Raw genomic sequence first — 26,794 nt, forward strand, 5'->3', positions numbered from 1 at the left:
TTGGCCTGAGCACCATGTCACTTATCTTGAAGATTGATAAAGAGTCATGCATTTATCTTGGTATGTCTTTCAGGGAAATAAATTGTTAAGGGAAAGTTTTACAGACAAATTCCAACCAATTCAGAGAAAATAATGGAATTAGACACCATTGCAACCATGATGAAATAATAGATCAAGGTAATGATCATCAATGAAATGTGGTTAAGAATAGGTGACAGGTTAATGAAGGATGAACTTCAAATGCAGGGATCAGGCTGACCCCACCTGAACCCACTGATCAATCTAAGCATCATTAAATGTTAGACAACCAGATATGTGCCTTCAAATGTGGTGTGACAGAGTACACAACACTGCTAGTGAAAATTCATCCCTAAAAAACCTGAATCTAGTCCAGCCTCTGAATGTTAACTACCAATTTACAGGAAATTTGGAGGACAGTGGAATAAAAGGACACATGAACCAAACAGCCAAGTGTCAGACATTCTACAGGACAAATGGCCTGGTTTCTGCAACAAATGACATAAAACAAAGTGAAAGTAGGGGCTTGTGGGATGAAAGTAATTTAAGAGACATAGCAACCAAATAGAATATATGGATCAAGCTTGGGCTTATTCAAACCAACCAACCAAAAGGTGGGGGTGTCCTATCAATCATGATATGCCAGAAGTCAGCAAATGTGATTGTTGTAGTTATGATTTGATTGACCCTAGTTACTAGTTGAGATACTAGCTACAGCATTGCACTTGGTAGATTGTCATAAATTTAGGAAATATGAAACCAAGGTATATCATGATAATTCCCTCATAACTTCCTCTTCAACTGAGTTCTAGACTTTTGCTGTCCAGCTGTAGGTTAGACTTCTCCATTGGATGACACAGGCATCTCAAACATTGCATGACTGAAACCTGAACTCGTATCTTCTGTTCCCCTAAAACTGTTATTTTTTTTCCTTATTTTCCAACTTGGAGTTGCCCTATCTCATCTACCTAGACACTGACCAGGAATCTGAGAGCCATCTTTACCTCTTAGCTATAATATTTCTTGTGTCTTGCCCAATTTTCTTTTATTTTGCTAAATAATACTTTTAAAACCTGTTCTCTTACTACCTTAGTTCAGGACCCCATCTTCCTGAACAATTAAGACATCCTAATTGGTTGTCTTGCCTGTAGCCTTTTCCTCTCATGGCCATCTACCACACAGCTGTTAGTTATCTGTGGAGCAAGCTGATGCCGACATTGCTTTGTTGAAAACTCCAGTACCATGTGCTTAAGTCATAACTCCTTCACATATGTGGGATCCTCCATGATGTGGCCCTTCTTGTGCTTCATATTTTTTGATACACTGAAGTAACTGTAGTTTCATTGTTTGATGCCTTCTCTGTGTCTGCTTCTTTGTGCTTTTATTCCCATGGCAAAGGGTCTTCTCAACCCTTGCCTCCTGATTTAAGTTCAGGTGTCATCTCCAGGAATATTTTCCTGATGTGAAGTAGTTGCTTCCGTACTACTAAGTATATTTTTATCACTGGGCTGATGACGCTGTTGGGTCACTGCATGAGACAACCTTTTGCTACCCTTACTTATTTGTTACAGATTAAATAAACATGAACACAGGGAATATGTTCTATTCCAACAGAACTTTTCTTTGGATAGATTTTCAGGGGCTCAATGAGGCATATTTTGCTCTAAAGGCCCTCGAAGGCAGAAAAAGAAAGCAATCAGTGGTATTTTTTGTTCAGCCATCACACAAGTTAAGCATAATTAGATGATCCAGAATATCAGCTTTATCTAACAATCTATTTTCTCTATCAATAAACTAATAATAAAGTGAGCTCTGCAGGTCAGGGAAGCCAGCCACGATTCCAAATTGCCAGAGATGAAGCTATATATATATATATATATATATATTAGTTGTATTATCTATGAGATAATGCTGTTTTATGAAATAATGCTCTTAAAAAAATAGAAAAACCCTTATATGTTACTAAAAGATTGAATTTGAAGGAAAAGAAAGCATATTCTCACAGAAAAAGAATTTTATTACTCTACTCTTTACACCATGTAACGGGAACAGTATGTTTATTAAATCCAAGAGAAAAGATAATTCACTGACAGAATGAAACATCCAAATTTCTTCATTTAAAATTTAGAAGTAATTTAACCATAGACAGCATCAGGTAGACTAGACAATTATACTGAGCTCCTACAAAAACCAGAGTTTTGTGTGTTAGGAAAGTTTCTTGCCAGAAGTGGCAGGTTCAGTAGGTTCTGGATTTAATTTACCACATTGCTCGCTGGACCCCAGAAAGTTGCCCATGGTCGGCTAAATGACGGAAGACAATACGACTAAGCCTCCAGCGCCGCTTTACACCACGTGGGCGGGAAGTCATAACACACCGATTTCTGATTCTAACAGGACAGCTATCCCGGGGAAAGGCAGCGATTTCTTCATCGGCCACATCCTAAGGAAAATCACAAAGTTATCCCACAGATCGCATGCATTAATTTACTCTAAATGCTTAAGTCAATGCTTAGAGGAAGAGAAGAAAGGGCCAGATTCTTTAATGTACTCAGAGTTCAGCCAAAGAATTCTGGACACAGTAGTGAACCTTAACCTATGAATAGAAACAAACAGATCAGAACGCTGCCAGAAATGCTTAACATCCTACCAATATTTTTAAAAATTGCAACATAACATAGAGCCATAAGAATCCACAAATCATAAGTATAAAGCTCAGTAAATTTTCACAAACAGAATATACCTGTATAAACCAGCACTAGATAATTAAACATAACATTACCAGCACCCCAGGCCCTACCTGTGCCTTTCAGTCATCAATGCTCTGGCTAACAGCTAACCTGATTGCTAACACTATAGATGAGTTTTTCTTGTGAATTGTATGTAAGTGTAACCACAGAGTATGTATTCTTTTTATTCATTTCTGTTTGGCTTTTTTCCTTTAACAATATGTATATAATATTCACCAGGATTGTTGCACCTGTTGTAATCTGCTTGTTCTCACTGGTGGTAATTTTCATTGTGTGAGTATACTGTAATTCATTTATACATTCCACAGCTGATGGACATCTGGGTAGTTTAGTTTCCAGTTTTGAGCTATTACGAATAGTTCTGCTATATACATTCTTGTTTAAGTCATTTGGAGAATATGTGAATGCATTGCTGTTGCCTCCCTAGATGATTTGTGAATCATGAAAGTTTGAAAACTGTGCACTATCAAGTAGGAGAGAATATGGCTTGAGATGAGACTGGAGAGGGAGAAAGGGTAGAATAACACAGAGCCTTGAAGGCTACGGAAAGAAAAAGATTCTGACTGCTGGAGAAGGAGAGTGATTAGAGATTTACATTAAAAATTTTTTTTTTGCAATGTAGAGATGAATCTGGGAAGTGCAAAGTGGTTGAGAGGAGAAAAGTAGGCATTACAGCAGTAGCTTGGGCTAAGGTTTTGTCAGCAGAAACTAATTCGTATGTACGTGCTTAAGAGTGTGTGTGTGGATCACACTCATTTCACTCCAAATGTGCTGACAAGTATGACCGACCCTCTGCTAGACTATGGTGAAAGCAAAATAATTACTCTAACTCACTGAAAGGACACACATTAAATGAGATAATACATATGAAAGCCACTAAATTAACATAAGTTATCAAGTATTAAGAATAGTTCCTGATCTCTAAAAGATTATGCACGTGCTGCCATTATGAAATACTTATTATGTAAAACATCATGATTAAGTCAGTGAGTGGGAGACAATAAGTGCTGTAGAAGAAACTGGAGAGGAGAGATGACTGGGCTGGAAGACTGAAGCAAAATTTCATGGAGGCAGACCTTAAAGAATGGCTACAAATTGTTTATTTACTTATTTATACATACTGCTTGTTCCCAAAAAGATTTAAGGCAGTTCGTAAATGAGGAAATTGGGGTAAAGGGGAATGACAGTAGAAAAGATAAAAGCCTGAGGACACAAAAGTGTATGCTGTGAAAGCCTGTCTATTTGGTAGAAGTGGGACATAAATTTGACATGTAAGCTATTGGGCAAGTAACAGAGCCAGGATTAGTTTCCATAATTCATCGTCTCTGCACAGCTATTGATACAAGAGACATTTCTTCTGGGGGTCTTCATAAATAATGGACTCAACAACACCCACTCTGCCCCCAGCTTTACTGAGGTATAAGTGACAAATAAAAATTATATATATATTTAAGGGGTACAATGTCATGATTTGATGTACATATACATTGTGAAATGATTACTACAGTCAAGCTAATTAATGCATCTCCCACCTCATAGTTACCTTGTAATTTCAAGTATACAATACAGTATTATTGATTGTAGTTACCATGTTATATATTAGGTCTCCATAATTTATTCATATTATAACTGAAAGTTTATACCCTTTGCTAACAGATATTTCCATTCCCCACCAGGCTCCCTGTCCCCCTCCTCCCCCTGGCCTCCCAGCTCCTGGCAACCACCATGCTATTCTATTTCTATGATCACATCACCTTGAGCGAGTTTCTCAGGGGCTACTTCTTATTACTCCCCAAATGTAGGCAGATAGCTTAATGCCACTACAGTAAAAGCCATAACTGTGGGCTAGGTCACTCAGTTTTCTGCTATTCTGGCTTAACCCAGACAAGATTTAAAAGAATTCATAGTAATGAACAGGCTGTATATCATTCTGACAACTTTTATAAATGTTATTTTTTAAAAAATCTATGCTTCTGATAAGTTAAGTGGCCTTGAGATTGATTTATACTGCCTGACAAACTCTTAAATGCAGATATTCAGGAAACCAAGCAGGGTTGACATGCTCTTATTCAACTTGAGGAGTATGAAGAAAGCAAGCCTAAATGGAAGGCAACCTCAGCACATTCCTTGATGTGGTCAAGGAAATGCAGGAAGACAGGCCAGGAATAATCCTGAGTAAGGAACAATTCAGGCCACCTGCTAGGCACATGGCCTCATGCATCAGCAATGCCTTCTGATGCCTTGAGAGCTGAAAGACTGGCATGAAGTAGGAAAGAGACCATAGGTCAAAATAACTGCCCAATTTCTGTGTGTTAACAATTCACCAGTACTTTCTAAGGATCACATAATGAAATGATTGAAATCATTAACTAGACAACTAGTTAGTTGTCTTTAATCTGAAATTCACCAAAATCAATTTCAAGGCTATTTGTTTGTGTTGATTTGGAGTATTTGATCTTATTCTCCAGATACTGATCTCCAGATACTTAAATTAAGTTGCAACAAATAGCATCAAAGGTGATCTGATGTAAGTTAATGATTTTGTGGTATAGAAAGGGACTCGTCTTAATTAGCTAACCTGAAGATCTTTGGGCAAAATGGTATTCTTCCTGAGCGAATTGATCCGTAGCCTCTCATCTGCATACTCATAGGCCATTTTTCGTCTCTTCACATCACGCAACATTCTCCAGTCTACATAGTAACCTCGAACTTGGCCTGAAGCTGATAAAGGAACCATCTAAAAGACAAAGACAAAGAACAGTGAAAGATAGGCCCAGGCTCTGCATGTGTTCCCCAATCCTGCAATCCGCTCTCAGTCACTATTTATTAATTAAATAGTGTCACTGTTTTTTTTTTTTTTAAGTTGTTTTGGATCACTTTAATAATTTAAAATAACAGACTTCCCAATTCAGAATAAATAACTTTTATGGATGTACATTAAGTCAAAGTGGTAATAAACATAATGTCAATAATGTGATGCAAGGTGAAAAATTTTCTGAGATATTAATATAAAATATAAGACATACAGTGAAAAGTCTCCCTCCCACTTACTCCTCACCTGCCCAGTGACCCCCCATCCTCCATCAGTATCCACTGTTACTAGTTTCCTATATATCCTTTCAGAGATTTTTGTCTATACAAATACATGTATACACTCCCCCTCCCATTTTTCATTCCCTTTTTTCACTTAACAATATATTTCAGAGAGCTTTCCATATCTGTATATAAAAAGCTTCCCCCTTTTCTTTAGATTGCATAATCTTCCACTGTATGGATGCATCATAATTTATTTAACTTGTGGCCTATTGGTGGCAGTTAGACTATACGAGTATACCTCACCATTTATCATTACAAACAATGCTGCAATAAATAGTGTCTTCATATGTATTCTTCCTATATACCCTGTAGGTTAAATTCTTAAATGCAGAATTGCTGGATCAAAGGGTACTTTGAAATCATCACTGACCTAATATTTCTTAGCATTAGTTGTCCAGTAATAAGACAGAAGTTGTCTTATTGTCACACATTTACATGGTGATAGTTCTTAGTGCTGACTCACAGCACAGTCAAAGGGAGTAAAATGGCTAGAAACTTAAGTCTCTCTCCCAGAAGAAATATTAATTAAATTGCAGCTATAGAAAATAATGGTTTTCTATAACTTTTTAATATAAGTAATATGTACAGCAGAATATAAAACTGAAAATAAGAATACTATAATAGAAAGCCAACTTTTTTTTCCAATCTATTAACAAATGATAAACCGAGTGCTTTCAGTGTTCAAATGATTAAATAAAAGTCCCATGGGGAAATACAATGATTCTACAATCATCTTTTGAAAATAAAATAAGAATGAAAAAAATAAAAATAAATAAATAAAAACATGAGCATGAATGGAATTTAAATATCAATTTGGCACATGACTGAGTCCACTGAATACTATGGTAACCATGGCTGGAAATATGTGTCATGGAAAGGTGAATTTAAGCAAGGTTTGAAAGACTGACAGAATTTTGATACAGTTGGGGGGGGCAGGGGAGGAAAGAGAAGGTACAGTGTGTTTAAACCACACAAGGAAATGAGCAAGACATGTTCATAAGACCAGGTGGAAATCATTCTGGCTGAAAGAAACAGTTCATGTAGAGGGGCAATATAAGGTTTGCTTTACCTATGAAATTAAAAGTCAAGGAGACTTAGAAAATGAACTAAACATTTCTTCTTTGAATTCTTTTTCAGACTTCCTAATCAGCTTCCTCTCTACTGTCTCCTAAAAGGTTTCTATTTTTTAAAATAATCTTTCATTTTTTTTACACACCTTTTTTCTGACAATAAAAGTAATACATTTTAAAACAAAACATTTATTAGCCTATCAGATTATTTCTTCTGCAAATGTTTTATGTCTGTAGTGTATTTTCTTATCAGTTTATAACAGTGCTTTATATATTAAGATTGCATTCTATTCTGATCTGTACACATCCTATCCTGCCCCTATCTCCCACCCCTCTTCACTTCCTAAAATTCTTCCACTGGGCCCTCTTCAATTCACGGTCTACCATTACCAAAATCTTCTAAATCCTCAACTCTTAACATCTCCTTCACATTTTTGCTCTAGCTGAATCTTGAATCCTTCCTGATAGTTTCCTCTGTACATCTTTTTTTCTCCCACAACTGGGCCTGGAGGTGGGGTAGGTATCTTCTTTGCTCTTCATTGTACCTTCCGGACCTGCTTCCCTCCTGAAAGCTCCTGGCTTTGGCTCTCATGCCATTGGGCTTACCTCCCACTACCTCTCCCTGCTGCAGTCATCTACCACAACCCCTGCCCTTTCATTTTTTAACAATTTTGGATCCTGGTTCACTGTCACTCCAATATTCTTCCTGTGTTACTTTCTGGTGATTTTAATATACATGAAATTATACCCTGATCTCTCTGTTCTTTCAATTCCTCTACTTAAATGATTTTTGTCCTCCATTCATCTTTATTCATTTCCATACCCAAGGTCTTTTATTACCAATATGTGCAAACTTGCAATTACCTCAATTTTGTGTATCTCAGTCTCTATCACTTCCTTCTAGCTTGCTCCTTCTAACATCCCAATAATAATCCTTCTGGGAATTTCAATCCATTGATAGATCCTATTATCATTTTACTGTGTCAGCTTTTGGTTTCTTGTCATCTTCCCTTTCCAAGCCTGGATTCCATGGTCTATAAATACAATGTTTTCTTGAATACACTCTCAACTCTCTGGCCTCTCTCACGTCTCTGTACTTAACTCCAGTTTTCCCGACTATTCTTCCCATCTATTCCCAGCTATTTTACATTTTCCCTTCTTTCCTTAAATCTCTGCCACCTGCTCCCACATCCTCACACTCAGCTGGTGAATTTGCTTTCTCCTTAATTATAAAATTATAAGCAATCAGAAGAGAATTCCACCAATTTCCATTACCACATCTACCCACTTACCAGCATCTGTATCATATGCTCTACATCCCCTCCTGTTGTTATAGATCTGCTCTGTCCAATACAGTAGCCACTAACCACAGATGGCTAGTGAGCACCAGACATGTAACAAGTGCAACCAGGGAACGTAATTCTTGATTCCAATTAATTTAAAATTTAAAACTGAAGCAGTGTAAACACTAAACAATCTTATTGTTTTGGTAGAACTACCAATTTTCTATTTTAACGGTGGAAAATATAGCATCCAAACTGAGATGTGCTTTCAGTGTAAGATACAAAGTGGACTTGAAAAATCTAGTATGAAAAAATACATAAATATCTCATAAGTCATTTTTATATTGATTACATGTTAAAATAACTATTTTGGATATACTGCTTAAATAAAATATTATATTAAAATTAATTCCACCTGCTTCTTTTTACCTTTTCAATGTGGCTACTAGAAAAATTTTAAATTACGTATGTTGTTCACATTATATTTCTATTGGACAACACCGCGACAGATTAACTGTCCATGTTCCTAAGACCAAACTTCATACACAAGACCGCATCACCCTTTTCCTACACAAAGGTACAGCTCCAGCAATTCTTCCATCTCTCCTACACCATTAATTTTTCCCATTGTACAAGATCTTTCCCTTCAATACACAAACATGCTGTTACTTCTGCCATGTTGAAAGAAAAACCACTCACTCTTAACCCACCTTCCCCTCCAGTTACTGACCTATTGTTTTTTCTTTATAGCAAAACTCCTTCAAAGGCTTGTCTATGCCCATAGGCTACAATTTCTTTCCTCCTTTTCTCTCTTGAACATTTTCGCCCTTATCCCGCCTTATCCTGCTATGATCAAGGTCCCAATAATCTTCACACTGCTAAACTCTACAGCCAATTCTCAGCCCGTCTTTTTACCTGACCTGTCAACTTTCAGCAGAGTTTCCCAATCCCTGCTCCTTGAAATTCTGTCATCGCCTGCCTCTAGGCTATCACGTTATTCAGGTCTTCCTCTTCCCTCGCTGACGTCTCCTTTCATTCTCCTTTGCACGGTTCTGATCTCTTAACGACGGAGTCTCGGAGGCCTCAATCCTCGGATCTCTTCTCTCCTTGCACTCGCTCCCTCTCAACTCGAAGTCAATCTCGCAGCTTTCAATGCCAGTCAGTTACATGCTTACGAATACCCCATTTATATCTGCAGTTCGGACGTCCCCTGAACCAACCCGTAGCGGGGAGGTGGGCGGAGGAGAGGCCCCTGGGACCGGTCCGCATTGGGCACGACAGGTGGCAGAGTCGTGAGTGACCCGCGGGTTTCGGAATTCAGAGGTGAGAGGTAGGGGTGGGGTAGAGGCGAGGGCCTGACCTGCCGGAGCGTCCGCAGCAGCGAGCCTAACGTGGAGACCGCCATATTGTTCGCCGCCGATGTCACAGCGCGGCAACTTTATTGACACCGCCGGATACAGAAGGGCGTGCGGGGAGGGGCTGCAGGGGGCGGGGCGGCGGGCGGGATTTTAGCCTACAGGGAGGGGTCAGTGACGGGATTCGAGCTCTCGCGTTACTTCAAGGAACTTGGGCAAAGCGCGGCCTGGGAGCGTTGCCGTGGTGCCGCAGGTGCCGCGGGGTGCTCCTCGCGCGGGGCTCCCCTCCCGTTCGTTCTACACACCCTCTTAAACTACCTGCGTCCCTACCTGCCGGCTCGTCGTCACCAATTTCTCTTCCCCTGCATCCTTCTTGTCCTACTCAACATACTCCTCCTATATCCTCCATTCAGTTTAGGGCACTACTTGCCAGAAACCTCGGAATTATTGCCAACTTCTGTCCATCCTCCTGTAGATTTTGCAAATCTCTACTTTCTCCCCGCTGTAACGGTGGTGATGATAATGACGTTGATGATGGCGGTGATAAAGATAGTTCATTTATATGTCTGTATCGCGATTTTAGGTGAAAGGGCTAAAACATTTTGTCTTGTTGGTGGACATTGTCATTTAAAACTGCTGTTTTCAGTCTAGGACAAGGAAATAACTTTCAGGTCATCTTCATAACAGCTGTTCTTCTGGGATGAACCCTTTGAGAGGTCCCATTCCTTTGTGCGGAAGTAAGGCCAGTACCACTGAGCCACCATTCTGGTAGAAGAGAGTCAAGGAGTATGTATTAGCTTGGCAAGTACCTGCTGTCTTAGACGTGTTGGTGGATGAAATGAGACGACTATGTGCTACTTACATCTACATAACATACACAGGAGCCTTCTGGGATGAAGGAGAGTTGAATGCAGACTCCTTTCTATAGAGGTCCAAGTTTATTGGAAAATGTCTGATGGACATTTTCTGATGGTCTGATGGTCTGACTGAGGCCAGCTGGTAGGAAAAAACAACATGAGCTCTGCCATGGTGGAATCAGAAAAGTACTAGACCAGCACAAGGCATCAAGCCCATGTAAGACTCTTCTCTCCCTCCCCACAGTTGAGGGTCATCTTCTGTAACCAGCCCATGAAATGGGTGAGCTAGCTCTGTGTGCTGTAGCCTTTTGCTTCCTTTCTGTAAAACTTGTTTTGAAAGCAGCTTTTTTGTTTTCCTAGTAGGTTATGTTTTTATTCTACATTATTGGTACGACAGAGAACAGGGCCAAGAACCTTCCTCCACAATCTCATAGGAAGAACAGTGAGAATTGTATACATCCAGAGTGGGCACATGACTGAGACAGATCTTCCTGGGAAATGGCGGGAAAAACTCGGGCTTTAGCCATAGAAACCAGGCCAGACTGAGTGTTTGCTCTGTCATAGACGGGTTGAAGAAGTAGCCCAGGATCCAGAGCTCTTTGGGGTGGTAGGGATGTTTATGACCTGGAAACAACTTGTGCAACCCTGTTGGCTGTTTACCGGTTTATTATAAAGGATGTCACAAGGGATACAGGTGAACAGCCAGATGAAGTGATGCATAGGGCCAGGTATGTGGGAAGGGGCACTTCTGTGGAGCTTCCATGCCCTGTCCTGGTGTGCCACCCTTCAGGAAACTCCTGAAAGCATCTTTAAACAGCATTAGTAACTTTGAAAAAAATTGTGGTACAATATATGTAATATAAAATGTACCATCTTAACCATTTTAAGTGTCCAGTTCAGTGGTATTAAATACATTCACACTGTTGTGCAGTCATCACCACTATCCATCTCCAGAACATTTTTATCTTCCAAAACTCAAACTCTGTACCATTAAACAATAACTCCCTATTCCTCCCCCCCTGCAGCCCCTGGCAACCACCATTCTGCTTTCTGTCTTTATGACTTTGACTACTCTAGGTACCACATACAAGTGAAATCGGTGTTTGTCCTTCTGTGACTGGCTTCTTTCACTGTTAATGTCTTCAAGTTTCATGCAGGTGCAGCATGTGTCAATACCTCATTCCTGTGGCTGAATAATATTCCCTTGTATGTCTGTACCACATTTTGCTTGTCTATTCATCTGTTGATGAAACACTTGCTTTGCTTCCACCTTTTGACTATTGTGAATAATGTTGCTATGAACATGTGTGTACAAATATCTTAAACAGCATTAGTATCTAACAAGGCTGTTTTTCACCTTAAGAAGAGATTATAGCAACTTAATGGTGCTGGTAAGACAGGAATCTCTGAGAGAGTGAGATGAGACTCCAGGATCCTCTTTAATTGACTGAGTTGATTTTGTAAAACAGCCTAACCTTCCCCCCTCCCCTTCCACAATGTACCCTCCTCCCTTAGAGTGCGGGAAGCTTGGCAAGGCCTAAAGAAGGATCACTTTACCTTGAGTTCTTCCAAGGAGTCTGCTATTCTCCTTGGCCATTTGATGGAATGTGGGGGAAGGCTGTTGGCCTTATTGTCCAGGAATATTAGAATCAGAAGAACCATCATCAATCATTCAACAAATATTTATGAAGTGCCTATTTTGTACCAGTGTGTGTGTGTGTTGTGGGGGAGGAATGGAGAGACTGGAAAAAATTCCTGCCCTTGTGAGCTTATATATTCAAGTGGGGATTATAGATTCAGATAAAAGTGGAGATACCACCATCACCAGTTATATTACCTCTGCTTTTTCCTTCTGTTCTATTCTTTCTTTTGGAGGCTTAAAAGTACTTTCTGGGTGGACAGAATAAAATTTAAGAGTTAAATATTTTGAAATTTGATTGTGAGAGATGATTCTAGTTGCCATATTGATTCTGGGTCTAATAATATAATAAGCATGATTGTATAGATGATGAAACTGAGGCACACGAAGGTTAGGTAACTTGCTAAGGTCACCAAGCTATTGCTGGGCCAAGGTCATGCTCTTAATCCTCACTCCATGTTGTCCTCTGGAGAAGCAATAGCTCAAAGAATGAGGCCTGACTGCTGTCACAGAATTCTTACTTATAAAATGTATAAATTGATTAGTATATAGATTTTGTGTCATTTCAATCAATACTCCAATGGAATTTTTCTTAACAAAATAATTCTAAAATATATGCAAGAGAATAAGTGGGAGAAGAAGGAGGTAGATAGCTATGACATTTTGTTTTTGTTTTGGTGGCTGGCTGGTATGGGGATCTGAACCCTTGACCTTGGTGTTAGCACCACGCTCTAACCAAGTGAGCTAACTGGCCAGCCCTATGAAAGTTTTTTTTTTTTTTTTTTTTTTTTTAAAAAGATGACCGGTAAGGGGGTCTTAACCCTTGACTTGGTGTTGTCAGCACCACGCTCAGCCAGTGAGCGAACCGGCCATCCCTATATGGGATCCGAACCCGGGGCCTTGGTGTTATCAGCACCGCACTCTCCCGAGTGAGCCACGGGCCGGCCCCCTATGAAAGTTTTGAAAAAGGAAAATAGTGAATAGTCTTGCCCTACCAGATATGAATATGCCATATATTATAGAGTCACCGTGTGTTTTAGTCCATTTTGTGTTGCTATAACAGAAACACCCGAGACTGGGTAATTTATAAAGGAAAGAGGTTTATTTGGCTTACGATTCTGGGACAGCTGCATCTGGCACGGGCCTCAGGCTGCTTCTACTCATGGTGGAAAGTGGCAGGCAGCCGGTGGGTACAAGCAGATCACATGATGAGAGGAACTGAGAGAGAGGGGGGGAGGAGGAGGGAGAGGGAGAGGGGGGAGAGAGAGATAGAGAGAGAGAGAGAGAGAAGGTGCTTTTTAAGCAATGAGCTCTCGCAGAACTAATAGAGCAAAAACTCTCTCATTAATCCCTCCTCCCCCAGGGAGAGCATTAATCCATTCATGAGGGATCCGCCCCCATGACTCAATCAGTTTCCATCACTGCCACATTGGGGATCAAATTTCCACATGAGTTTTGGAGGGGACAACACATCCAAACTCCATCACAGTGATTGAGCTAGTGTGGTAATTGTGCCAAAATAAACATAAAGGTAAATGAGCTAGAATCCATAGGTCAGAAAGAAACCCCAATGTAATTACAATTTGGTTATATATTAAAGGAAGTGTAAAAATCATTGAACAAGTGGTACTAGAACAACTCGTTAAAGATTTGGGAAAACTTTTAAAATTGTATCTTCACTTCTTAACATATATCAAAATAAATTTTAGATAACTTAAAGAGTTAAATACTAATAAAGACTTAAAAAAAAAGGAAATACCATCTGTCTATATCTTTTAAACATTTAAATCCCAGTAGATTATTCCCAGAATGTCTAATAACATTAAAAGTATTCAACTTCACTAGTTCCCAAGAGAATGCGAATTAAAACAATGACATTGATTTAAGCTGGCAAATTAGCAAAAATTAAAAAAAAAAAATTCTGTGTTGTCATAGGTGTGGGAAAATGGGCAGTTTCATATCCTGGTGGTGGGAATATGAATTGGCATAACTTGTCTGCAAAGAAATTTGGCAAGAGTCTTTTCAAAGTTTATGCCTATCGACCCAGTTATGCCACTTTAAGGAATCTATTCCAAGGAAATACTGTGAAACTCTAAAATTTTAATATAAATATATTTAATAAAATTATATATTTCAAGGACACTTACCATGGAATTATTTATAACATGAACAAATAAATAAAAGTCCAGCAGTAGAAGGAGAATTAAATGAATTAAGAAATAAAATGTTAGAATTCTAAAAAATCTGTTGGGTTCCAAATTTTATTTATTTATTTATTTGGGGGGAGTTGAAAGAAAATATTTATGTTTTTACAAAAAATGGAGCTATATAATGTAAAACATCATTAAGTCAGACAGAGCTGCATTAGGCATTTTTGCTTCTTTTTCTTAAGAGAAAGGAGTTATATGAAAACTTTTCTCAGCTCCCCCACTCCTCTGTGTCCAAAGTTGAAGGCATGCCATACTGTAGGGTCCATCACATCTTCTGAAATGAAAAACGACTTAAGTTACTTTTCTTCCAGTCTTAGCAACATGGAAAACAAAGTCTCAAGTACTATATTGGACTCCACAAAAAAAGGATGAAGTAATGTGTAAGTAGCCTCTCATCCTAGGGAGGCAAATAGGGTTCCATCACTGAACTCAAAACCATTTTGTTTTCTTTTGCCATCCTTTCAGTAGACCTAAGCATGCATTAATAGGGTTAGTTGTTGCACAATCTGGTACTTCCTTAGAAGAATGAAAAACATTTAAAAATATAAAATGTCCAAAGACTTCTGAGAAAGAAGTCAAAGACAGTTTCCTTCTTTAGGAGAAAAATCCCTCTTCTCATCCAAAAATATGTATTTGTATGGAGACTGGGATGGTTTATTTGGATATGAAATTAACCGTAATATTTTGTCTTTATGCTTCTTTATCACATCAAATGTTTAATTGCAAAATTGGTTCTTCTTATTTAGTTGTATTAGTCCATTTTGTGTTGCTATAACAGAAATATCTGAAACTGGATATTTATAAGAAAATGAAATTTATTGCTTACAGTTTCTGAGGCTGGGAAGTCCAAGGTCCAACTGGTGGTGGCGACAGTGACCCACGGGTTACATTGCAAGATGGTGGAAGCAGAGAGAGAGGGCTTTCCTCTTTTAAAGTCCTCAGAACCATGCCCCTGACCACCATTTTTAATCCACTCCCTACTGTGCAGCCCTACAATCCAATCACCTCTTCAAGGCTCCACCTTTCAATTACCGTAATAGGATTTCCCCCCCTTTTAACAGTCACAGTGGGGGCAAAGTTTCTAAAACATAAAACTTGGGGAACACAATTCAAGCTTCAGTGAGTTTGGCGGGGACATAATTCAATTCACTACACCAGTAAATCTATGTCACAGCATGAACCAGGATTTAGATGTATACATATATGTAACTTTTTAACATTTCTTTCATTTCAAATTAGAATGCATATTTGGAATTTACAGCTGCAGTCTCAACTGTGCTTATCATGATAGTGGCTGAAACTGGAAGACATTTTTAAAAACCCTGAAGTCATTCATGCTGTTTATTTAGTCTACTTGTTTGGAACAAAAGGTAAAGAATTCACAAATACCACCACTTAAGCTCCTGTTTCAAATGAAAAATCAGCCTTCAACTTGCAAAATAATTTCTTTATAATTAAGCAAACAGCAGAAAACTCATGTCAGTTCCTTCTTTCTTCCTGGAGAAGTCGACAGGATAACTGCGTCCTAAGGGCTTCTCTGTGTTGAATCTGAGAGGTAGGAAAAAAAGAAAAGCGAGCAGCCGTTTCCATTCCAAATCATGGAGGTAATGTGTAGAGAAGAGATATCCAATTTTAAGAATAGGGAAAGTGGCTAGATAGAAAAGCAGGACTACCCCGTCTAGCAGACAGCAGAGAGATGCTATGATCCCCAAATGTGAGAATGTAGAAACAACTGGGGCTGGCTGGTGAGCTCGGTTGGTTAGAGTGTGGGGTTGATAACACCAAGGTCAAGGGTTCGGATCCCCTCACTGGTCAATTGCCAAGTCCTGAGTTCAGAATTCTGTTTTCAAGATGAAGATAAGGAAAATGTCCTTTCTGCGATAAGGAACCTCACATGGTCCAACAGATGCATTCGGCCTCCTGGGGCCCCGTTGCCCCAGCCCAGAGGCCAGTTGGCCACAGCACATGTCACCCCACCATCTTTGCTCCTTATCCCCAAATTTTAAAGTATATCCATTTATAGATACAGATATAAGTATAGATTAGACAGACAGAAAAAAATTAGAAGGAAATATACTTAAATACTAAGAGAAAAGATGAGTGAGCAGACTACTGGTTATTTTTATGGTCTTTAAACTTTTTCAATTTTTCTATAATTTTCGTGTATTTCTTTTAGACTCCTACATAGGTTGATTTGAAAATATTATCCCATTCTTGTTATTTTAGGCCTCTGTTATTTCACCCAGAATATTTTTGGAATGTACTTTTCAAGGGGCATAAAGAAAGGGCCCATTCCTGGTCTCCATCAATACACTCTGCTTCTCCTCAGGGCCAGGTGCAGTCAGAACCCTGACCACGGTGGCGCAATGTTGAGAATTCACCGACCAGCTGCAGAAAAAAAGAATACAGGGATGCTTGCTTCATTCGCATTTAATACCACATCATTCACTCTTCTTTTTGTCTTCATTTCTCTGGCTCCTCTGTGTCTACTATCAAATAAGTTGTCCCTTTGCCGTGTAATCTGTACCTTGTTCAGGATTGATCATTTCCTTAACTTCTCTGTTTTTCAGGAGGATTAATTAACTATTCCTTTTCATTATTTTGTAACTGGTAAGTATCAGAGCTAACTTGGCTGTAGCCGTGGAGTAGCACAGTGAGCATATTGAGCTGGCGTGTGCTTGTCCCAAGAGTCTGGTCACCAGCATCCTGCAACAGCCTCCCTGATCCGCCCCTGCGGTGGTGCTTCACCGTGATGTTCACCAAGAGTGGCCGTGACACCAGGCCTTCCATATGACATCTGGGGGTGGTTTGACTCAAAAAAACAAAGACAAAAACAAAAACAAAACAAAACAACAAAACTGGACTTTGTAGACTATCGGGGGGAGCCGCAAAGAGGAGGAAGGTGGAAATGAAGAGAAAGAACAGGTGAAAGGGAGAGAAAAGTCCAGGGACACACACACACAAGCATTTCAACCCTGGCTCTGAAATGGTGTGTGTGGGTAGTGGGTGTTCTCATCACACATCCGCCTTCATTAAACACCACCAGCTGAATAGTCATCTATTGTTTACCAGTTTGGCTGAAGAGTGTAGCTGGCTTTAGTACTTCTGGAAGCAGCTCCAGGGCCCAGGCTCATGAGCCTCCTCCTGGAGCTATGTGCTGTGCCCTGTATTGGACACAAGATGGCAGTAATACGACATCTGAGCTCCAGCACCTGGCCAGCCTCTCGGTGTGGTTTCCACCACACACACATACAGTCACACACAGCTGACCCCCTATTAAAATGACACTTAGCCTACCATCGGGTACCTGTGTTTGAGATTGACTGGCTTCTTTGTAGGCGTCAGGACAGGCAGGACAGGCTATGCGATTTGTAGGACCCAGTGCAAAAGGAAAATCCAGGGCTCTTTGTTCAAAAACCAGGAACAGGTGCTGTTAAAGATAGTAAAATATGAAGTTTTTTTCTTTCTTTCCCGGGCCTTCAACTTGTCACAGGGCTTTTAAAATTTGCTATTTAAGGTTGTTCCAAGGAAAACAAACGACTAAATCATTAAATTTAATTTAAAATCATTAGCATGAATTTTACCACTCGTCTTTATATTGTGTAATACCGGTTCACAATGCAAATATAAGAACATTTAACTTGTACGCAGAATCAGTGAAATTACACAATTCATATTTTGTAGCTTATACATGCCTATTAATCTCATTCTTAGCAGAACATTGGAAATACTCCATAAAACTGACTCAGCTGCTCTTATTTCACTTCGTGATACAAGCTCATTCCCAGTCCACGCTTGTATATCCAGTGGGCATTTTCATCCAGGGGACAGAGCACCTTAAATGCCACATGTCCCAATCTGAGCTTATGAACATCGATTCCTTCAACAAACGTTTACTGAGAGTTTCTGCTGCATACAAGGTCCAGTTCTAGGAGCAGGGAATGCAGCAATGCACAAAGCAAAGTCCCTGCCCTCATGGAGCTTACACTAAAGTGGAAGATGGGAAGAGCCAATTTACAGATAAATGAATATATGTCAAGTGGAGACCTGCTATGAAGAGTAAAGCAGAGTAAAACGATAGAGAATTATGGTGGGAGGTAGTGTCATATAATGTGGTCAAAGAAGGACACTGATGGTATGGCATTTAATCAGAGACCTAGAGGACATGAGGGTGTGAGCTAGGATGTACCTGGGGGAAGGACATTCCAGCAGAAAAAAAGAGCAGGTGACAGTCCGTGAGGTGGGGGTGTATACAGCGTGTTTGAGGGAGAGCAAGGAGGCAGTGGTTGGCACAGAGCGGGTAAGAGGGAGAAGTAGATGAGGTCCGCACAGCAGTGGCTGTGGGGTGGACCACAGAGCGCTTTGCATTCCCGCCATGAACTTGGGCAAAGGCTTTCTCCTCCAAATTGCCTCCTCTGTTCCGAATTGTGTCTTGATTATTGGCATTACGGGGAGTCTCAGTCACCTTTGACTCCTTTTCTTTCATATTCTGCTGGACACCACTGTGAACCATCTTCATCCCACCTCTTGCTCCAGCTACTGCCTTTCTGACCAGTTCCAAGCAGGCTGTTACCAGCTTAGTTCAGTTACAGTAAAGTGCGCCTTGGGCTCACATCAGGCACCTCTCACTTTTGGCCATGGGGCTCCTCTGATGTGGCTAAGGACACCTGAGGAACCAGGAATCTGCTCAACACTCACACATGCACGGCTACCAAGTGCAGGGGAATTAACACCCGTGGGAACACCCTGACCCAGTGGGATGGAAGCCTATGGATAACACATTTCATGTGGCTCCTCAGAAGGCCTCAAAGAGATACTGTGCATCAGACACCTGTAGTAGAGGTTAACTCAGTATCAGTGGAATCCTTGTTATTTCTTTTTCCTTCTTTCTTGTTCCACTGCCCTGATCCTTCACTCTTGCTCCAGATCTCTTCCCAAATAAATTACTTGCACATAAACTTCTGTCTTGCATTCTGCTTTGGATGGTGGTGTTGCGAGCTCAGGCTAAAATAAAAATATTCTATCCAGCAGATCATCCAAATCTTGCTGATTCTACTTCTAATTGTTTAATTTTCTCCATTCCTACTCCTACCCCCTAGTTCAGACCCTCTTCATCTCCTGTCTGTACTAATACTAACTGGATTCCTAACTGCTCTTTTGGCCTCCGATTTATTTTACTTAACCCATCATCTCCCCCACAAAAACACCCAACCTTTCTGCTGCTAGAGTGAGCTTTCTAAAACACCGCACTGCTCACTTTTGGTAGCTCCCCATCACCTACGAAATAAAGTCCAAACCCCTTAATGTGATATTCATGATGGCAACAGATCTCTGCAGCACCATTTCCTGTCACTCCCCCTAAACACCTCTGTCCACACTGGATTCTTCACCCCTCAAGTTTTCCCTTTGGTGGCTCTTCCTGTCAAAACCTGTCTTTCCACCAGCCTTTCCATTCAGTTCAGTTTAGTTCATCAAATGCTTAACTGAACACCAGGCACTTGCTAGTTTCTGTCAATCAAGGGGACCAGAAGCAGGTGACAAGATGGAGGCAAGGGTGATACAGAATATGTCCCAGGTCCCTAAATCCCATTCAGAAGGTTTTTAGCTAGTCTGCCCAATGTAGGGGCCTGAAAATATTTTTTCATTAGGCCAGAACCCCTACTGGGGCTTTGGTATGGGGATAGGAAAATTTGCATTTGTGGAACTTGAGATCTTTTGAAAAAATAAGGTTCTGAGTGGGGGTAAATGTATGAAAAGCCTTTTCACCCTTACATTAATCATAAAGACTGACATCTAAATAAAGACAATGCAACTGACATTTTGTACATCTTAAATTAGTAGTAGCAAACATGGTACTCAATTTCCACTTACCATCCCGACTTCAAAAAAGTGTTAAACTTCTCAGCAGTTTCAAGGAGATGCTCACATATTTGTTTTGATTCATTGTGGATAATATGCATGCAAAGAGGTTTTCCTTTTCTGAGTCACATTTTCTTTCTTTTTTTAAAAGATGACTGGTAAGGGGATCTTAACCCTCGCCTTGGTGTTATCAGCACCACACTCTCCCGAGTGAGCCATGGGCTAGCCCCTGAGTCGCATTTTCCATCCACACATTCAATGTCTTCTTGACTTGAGGACTTGGAATTGTTGACTTCCACCTCTCCAGTTCTGCCTGTAGTGCAGGCTGGCATGGGTGACTGCGTCAGGCCAGGGGGCCACATGGGCCTTCATCCAGACCACGAGGTTTGCCAGCGTGGGGCCCCTGGCTCATGACAGCATTACATTTTTATAATTTAATTTTTTATAATGTATTAATTTCCTCAATTTATTTGAAAGTCCCTTAAGGAAAATTTTTTTTCAACTGAGCAGTGTCCGGTATGTAATAGGTGCTCATAAATATCTGTTGGATTGAAATGATTCAAACTCTTACCTTTGACCATGTCTTAACCAGATATTGTCAATCTGAATGGGCGTATTAGTCAATTTCTGTTGCTGATAACAAAATACCTGGAACTGGGTGATTTAGAAAGAAAATGTAAATTTATTGCTTACAGTTTTGGAGGCTGGGAAGTCCAAAGTCCAGGGAACACATTTGGTGAAGGCCTTGGTGGTGGTGATAGTGACCTGTGGGTCTCATATGGCAGAAAATGACAGAGCAGAGAGAGAGAGAGTTCCTCATGCACTCTCCTTTTAAAGCCTTCAGATCCATATTGCTGACTACCATTGTTAATCCATTCACTAGGCATGGTCCTACAATCTAATCACCTCTTCAAGGCCCCACCTTTCAATTACTGTAATAGGATTTCCCACCCTCAACACTAACAGTAGGAATTAAGCTTCTAATATATGAACTTTGGGGGACACAATTCAATCAATCCAAAGCAATGGGAAAGGACTGGACTGGCACAAAATTCTCTTTTCATTGCTTATGGACTTTCCCCTCAAGTCCAGCCTCTATGGATACAAGCTGCTAGCCTACTAGTTTAGAAGAAAGTGCCCTTCTGTTTCTCTTTTCCCAGGCATGGCAAAGACCACACTTACAATAGTGATGGGGATAACCTTTGTCTCTTCCAGAGAAGACAATCAAAAGTATATTCAACAGGACAACAGAGAGAGTGAAAGGTTTTCATAAAGCTCTCTAAAACACAGTTGTAGGGCTGGCTGGTTAGCCAGCTGGTTAGTGTTATAACACCAAAGTCAAGGGTTCAGATCCCCATACTGGCTAGCCTCCAAAACAAAATAAAAACAAGAACAAAACCAAAAATCACAGTCATAAAGCACATCTTGTCCCTTTGATAAGACAGAGGACAGAGATGAGGCTCAGTTTCTGTGTTCCTAGGGCCAAGCATGCTGCCCTGCTGCAGAGCCAGCAACCAACAACCCTTGGATCATGGTGATAATGGTGATGTTCACAAAGGCCATTCATTAGCTGGCTAGAAGCCAAGCAGATGTGGTCACTCTGTAATCCTCTGGAATGCCCAAGAGAGCCTTGCCTGCCACTTGGAGAGACAGGGACTTCCAGGGCTATCTGACCTTCATGGATTCCAGACCTCTTGCCTCCAAGGAGTTCCAGGAGAGCTACAGCACCCTCTTCCTGCTTCCTCGATGCTTAAGACTATGGTCTTCTTGATTGTCAAGCTGACTCTATTGCTTGCTTCTGCCTTTTCATACATGTGGGTGATTCCCTATCCTCTTACCGGAGGGAAGTCTGTGCTTACTCTGAGGTTTTGGATCTGACTCGGTGCCCTTCAAGGCACTTTCCTCCAGCTGCCTGTGGCCCAGGCTGAAACACAATGTTTTGTGTGGTTTCAGGGACAAGGAACACACATTTTCTTTGGCAATGTCCTTCATAAATTTTTGTTTTGGGGAATAAACAGTTGATGGGAAGGCAGTTTTTTTCTTTTACATCATTTCTCTTTGTTATTTTTTCTTTCCCCTCCTTCTGATTTTTCTAAATTTCAAACCCATCTGATAAAAAGGCAAAATGTTAGCAATTTAGCTTAAATGCATTGCTTTTAGTAGCCATAGGGACAGACTTATCAAAGAGCCATAAATTAATGGTATTCAAGGGTAGAAAACCTCTGCAAAGCCACGTAGCAAGTCCTGATGATACCAACATAGGCAGATGTCCCCTTTTCTGGAGAAGATCCATGGCCCAAGTAATCCTGCAGGCCACCCAGCAGCCCCAGAATAGTAGAAATATGTACCATGTCATTATGTCTGTGTTCCACGCCAGGGCCTGGGAAGGAGCAGGGGATGGAACGCTCCCTTTACATTCCCTCTATCAGAGATGCCCTCTCTATGGCTTTCTCTCTGGGCCTGATCTAAAAAGCCCCAGAGATCCTTTAGTTCCAACCCACCCCCCCACCCCCAGGCTAACTTATGTTAGGGTAAGAGAAGTGTTCCTGGGGCTGGCTGGTTAGCTCAGTTGGTTAGAGTGCAGCCTCATAACACCAAGGTCACAGGTTCAGATCTCCTTACTGGCCAGCCACCAAAAAAAGAAAGAAAAGGAAAGTGTTCCTGGATATGCCTAGTTTCCTGCTGGGTTTTATTAGTTGTCATTCAAACCAGGTGAATTTGCATTTTATCTGACCTACTTTAGAAAAGGAAATTAAAACTGTATTTCTAGATGTATTTTTCATCCTCTGCTCTGTGTTGTCATAAAGAGCTCATATCATCTTCCTGTGTTATTTGCTAATTGTTCCCTGTCTTATCTCTGAGAATACTGATTCTGTCATAACACTTTCTTGTGTTTCTCACAGTGCACAGCACAGGCCTTAGGCATGTAGTAGGCATTCAGTAATCCCCTTTTGATCAAGTAATTAAGTTACAGGGTTGAGTTCTACTTTCTGGACATCTGCTTTCAGGATTCCATGTGGCGTATTGTTTTTTCTTCTTTGGATCTAATTCATAGTGAACTAGTACCCTTGGCATCTTGTTCTATATAAGGAAGAGAGGAGAGGGGAAAAAAAAGTACAATGGTAACTACCTAAATTGTTCCTTCTTCATAGGATAAAATCTGTCATGTCTTCTCAATGTTCATTAGTATCCTGTACAGCACTGAGAGATCTAGTTTATATTCCCTAAAGATACATGTAGAATACAAACTATCATTAACTCATTTACTTCCCTCACAGAACTACAGAGAAATACTTTGTTAATATTGGCTTCCTTCTTCTACAGGTGTTACCGGACCAGGTTCTTGGGTCTTAATGTCATAGAAATGAACAATGCACCCAGCAATAAAGCAAGCAATGCTTTATTTAAAGAGAAGAGAGCTTATGCATAAGGGAGACAGCTACAGGGAGGCTAGCTACCTTAGGGGAGCAGTTCAGGGTCCTTTATAGGGGAAGGGGTGCAGGCCAGGCCAGCATCACCATTCTGCACCTCTGGAGGTAGTCCATTCTGTTCTTCCTAGTTGCAGCATGGCTGCATGCTCAGTTCGGGCTTTAGTCCTTGTGCCTGCTCAGTAGGCCCAAGACAGTGGTGTTCCTCATTATTACCACCCTAGAAGGGTCATTGTAGCAGTCACCTTGAAGCTTTATGCATGTGAGGGAGTGTTGCTTTGCCTCACACTAGGTGATGGAGATGCAAAAAGGATTACGCAAAGCTTATTGCTTATGAGCAGTGAGACACCCTGAGGGGGTTAATTTCCTGAAACCCTTAAGAGAGAGGCATTCCTCCTATGGGAAATTAACCCTGAACTAGGGTTCTGTCTCAGTACTTATTCTCCAGGCCAGAAAGTTACAGAAAAGGAACATAGGTGGAGTTATGGCTAAGTATCACTTAACAATAGAGGCTGGTAACATCAGTAAAATAACAAAGTGACATTCCATAATGCAATTTGCAAAAGGTTAAGTCGATCCACCAACAAAAGCTTGTTCTTAGCAAACATTTTCTTTCCCTACAGCAATTTCCTTAGTATGTTTACATAACAATCAAGTAAGGTTAACCTGCACCAAGGACATCTACCCTTTGAGCCAGCAATTTTGCTGTGTTACAATTCTATATCTACAACAGAGACTTTAGCCTGGGGAGAGTTTCCTGTCTTTTGCAAGGTTAACAGTTCTATATGTAATTTTAAAAGGTTACGTTAAACCTGAAACTACAGGGCTTTGGAAACTAGGCCCTATGAAATACATTTACTTTATAAATGTTAGTATACTCCACAAGAGAGTCAAGTTAACTGCCTGGGGGAAGTTTGTGATTAAAAAAAGTTGCTTATCTTAGTTTGTGAAAATGGCTTATCTGGGTGTGCTGGGTTCTTTGAAAATAGGGGTGAGGGGCTGAGTCAAGGGGCTGAGTCCCATCCCTATCCTGTCTCACGGGGTAAGCTAGTCTGTCTTTCCCTCTAGAAATGTAAACTCCAGGAAGGCAGGGGATGAAGATGATGATGATGATGAAGAAGACGATTAGGCTATTTTGTTCAATTCTATATCCCCACTTCATAGAACAATCCCTAGCACATAATATACATTCTTAATAACTATTTGTAAAATTGTTAATTGTAGAAAGAATAAAGGGAGTTCAGGTTATATTCATTATAATCTTACAGATTATGGTAATCAGCAAAGTAGAAATGAGACTCATCTTCTCATACATTTGAAGTCTGTCCCTGGTGTTTGACATTAGGCTGTGTCTCCCACTCCGGGTTGATCTGGGATTCTGTACAAAACCTCAGCCTCATGCTTTAGGTGACCACAGAGATCTGCTTCTGGAAGAGGAGGAGCATTTTCAGTAATGAAGGGGAATGGTGACCCAGTAGGAAAAGCTGATGTAATGAAGATGAGAGAACAGGCCCACACATGCAGATACTTCACTGATGAACACATTTGTCTGTGTGGGATGTCATAGTTACCACAGAGGCCTTTTGCAGGATTCTCTCTCTTTCTTTTGCTTCATTTAGTTATCCCTTTACCTCTCTATAGTAATAGATTGGGATCTAATTAATGTTGACTTTAATACTGGGAAAGAATCAAAGAAAATTGACACTAGTCATTGTTAATGATATTATTTGGATTAATAAATCCTGGTAATCTTTGTTTCCTCTTGAAAGGACGAGTCGACACCAGTTGACGATCCACTGGAGAGAGCTCGTTTATTAGGCAGCACACACACACATATATAGGGCTTCTAGGGAAGGCTGATTGGCTTAAAATACAATCCCTACTTAGAGGGCAAACAGCGCCATGATGGGGTGTGGCCGAGAAGGACTTATGTGATCAGGGTGTGATCCCTTGGGGCATTTGGGTTCTTACACCTCTGAGAAGATCCAGAGTTCTCAGACACAAACATGGAGTTAATCTTGCTGTGCTTAATGAGGCTGAAAGATCATCAGTTCAATTTTTTAGGTGATGAGACCAAAGCATGTACATTTACCAGGGGCCAAGAAAGCCAGTCCTGCCATTGTGGTTTTTTATCCTAGTCACTAGCCTTCCTATTGCCAGAACATGGTAGGACATGGACTTGTCTCTACTAGCTGGTGGAGAAAATGAGGAGTTCCATGATTCTAACATTATCTTCTTTTTTTACAGCATACATTTATTACTACTGGAATAAAAGCTTAAGCCAAAGTGATCATCTATAAAGCTCATTGAATTTAGGACCTGCCAATCCCTACAGAGAAAGAGAGGGGGTTGGAGAAAAATAAACTAGTGGACATTAATTAGCTTAAAAAGATTTAAAAATAATTAGTAATCTCTGACCTACACACTAGGGTATAAATTCAAGATTCTTTTGCCTTAGTTTTCAGCCCTGAGGGTGGGATACAGAATGAGTTGTCTCAGGGGCCAGACATTGCCGGCGCTACCGTGTACTTGCCTGGGACCCTGAGTAAGTTTCCCGACCTGTTTACGTGTGGACTCCTTGTGTGTATTACTACCCACCTCACTGGGTTATATTGTGAGGATGAGAGGATTTAGCATGCCTCATACTCAAAGCATTTAAAACAGAACCTGGCACACAATGAGTTTTCAATAAATGCTTTATGATGACTATAATGACAATGGTTCCCTCTTCTAACTGTAGGCCACAGGTATCTTCTCCAATATTGCCTCATGTCACAAAATGACAATTTCTATATCTGATTGACATCCAGTTTACCAGAACTTATTCTAAAATAAAACTCTCTGGGCAGTTCCAGCCAAGAAAAAGAAGAGGAGTAAAATGGAGGAAGAAAGCAGAAAAATGGTCAGAGAGACACAAACAGAAAAAATGATTAATTTTTGTGTTCACTCAAAAGGCCTTCATTATACATTTGCCATAGGCAAAATATTGTGCAGGAGCTATGTGAGATATACATTGTACATGTATGCACATGCCTATTCATGCATATGTATGCACACACACACAATATTGTTTCTGTCCTCAAAGTACCTGCTATGGTTTGGATGTGGTTTATCCCTGACAAAACTCATGTTGAGATTTGATACCCAGTGAGGCAGTGTCGTGTGGTGGGGCCCAGTGGGAGGTGTTTGGGTCATGGCGGGGATCCCACATGAATGCATTAGTGCCCTCCCT

General features: G+C 40.5%; 1 protein-coding gene across 2 annotated transcripts; it reads right to left on the reverse strand.

The window, feature by feature from the left end:
* Positions 1 to 2,014: 2,014 nt before the first annotated feature.
* MRPS14 (mitochondrial ribosomal protein S14) lies at positions 2,015 to 9,661 on the reverse strand. 2 transcript variants are annotated; one of them, XM_063106733.1, is made up of 3 exons: positions 9,575 to 9,661; positions 5,344 to 5,502; positions 2,015 to 2,458 (listed from the first exon to the last, which is right to left on the reverse strand). In XM_063106733.1, the coding sequence occupies exons 1-3, from the start codon at positions 9,617 to 9,619 to the stop codon at positions 2,276 to 2,278; spliced, it is 387 nt and encodes a 128-aa protein (XP_062962803.1). In that variant the 5' UTR covers positions 9,620 to 9,661; the 3' UTR covers positions 2,015 to 2,275. The 2 variants fall into 2 exon arrangements, with proteins under 2 accessions (XP_062962803.1, XP_062962804.1); XM_063106734.1 differs by lacking the exon at positions 9,575 to 9,661 and adding an exon at positions 9,135 to 9,500.
* Between the last annotated feature and the right edge of the window lie 17,133 nt (positions 9,662 to 26,794).

Source organism: Cynocephalus volans, chromosome 8 (genome assembly GCF_027409185.1).
Source record: "Cynocephalus volans isolate mCynVol1 chromosome 8, mCynVol1.pri, whole genome shotgun sequence".
In the NCBI taxonomy this organism is placed as follows: Eukaryota; Metazoa; Chordata; class Mammalia; order Dermoptera; family Cynocephalidae; genus Cynocephalus; species Cynocephalus volans.

Bases quoted from the DNA above. Each gene is read 5' to 3' on its own strand.
- MRPS14 (XM_063106733.1), bottom strand. From the start codon at position 9,619: ATGGCGGTCTCCACGTTAGGCTCGCTGCTGCGGACGCTCCGGCAG. The intron at 5,503-9,574 runs GTCAGGCCCTCG...TTTGTCTTTTAG, and splicing joins TGCTGCGGACGCTCCGGCAG to ATGGTTCCTTTATCAGCTTC. The intron at 2,459-5,343 runs GTTAGCTAATTA...GATTTTCCTTAG, and splicing joins TTTTGCCCAAAGATCTTCAG to GATGTGGCCGATGAAGAAAT.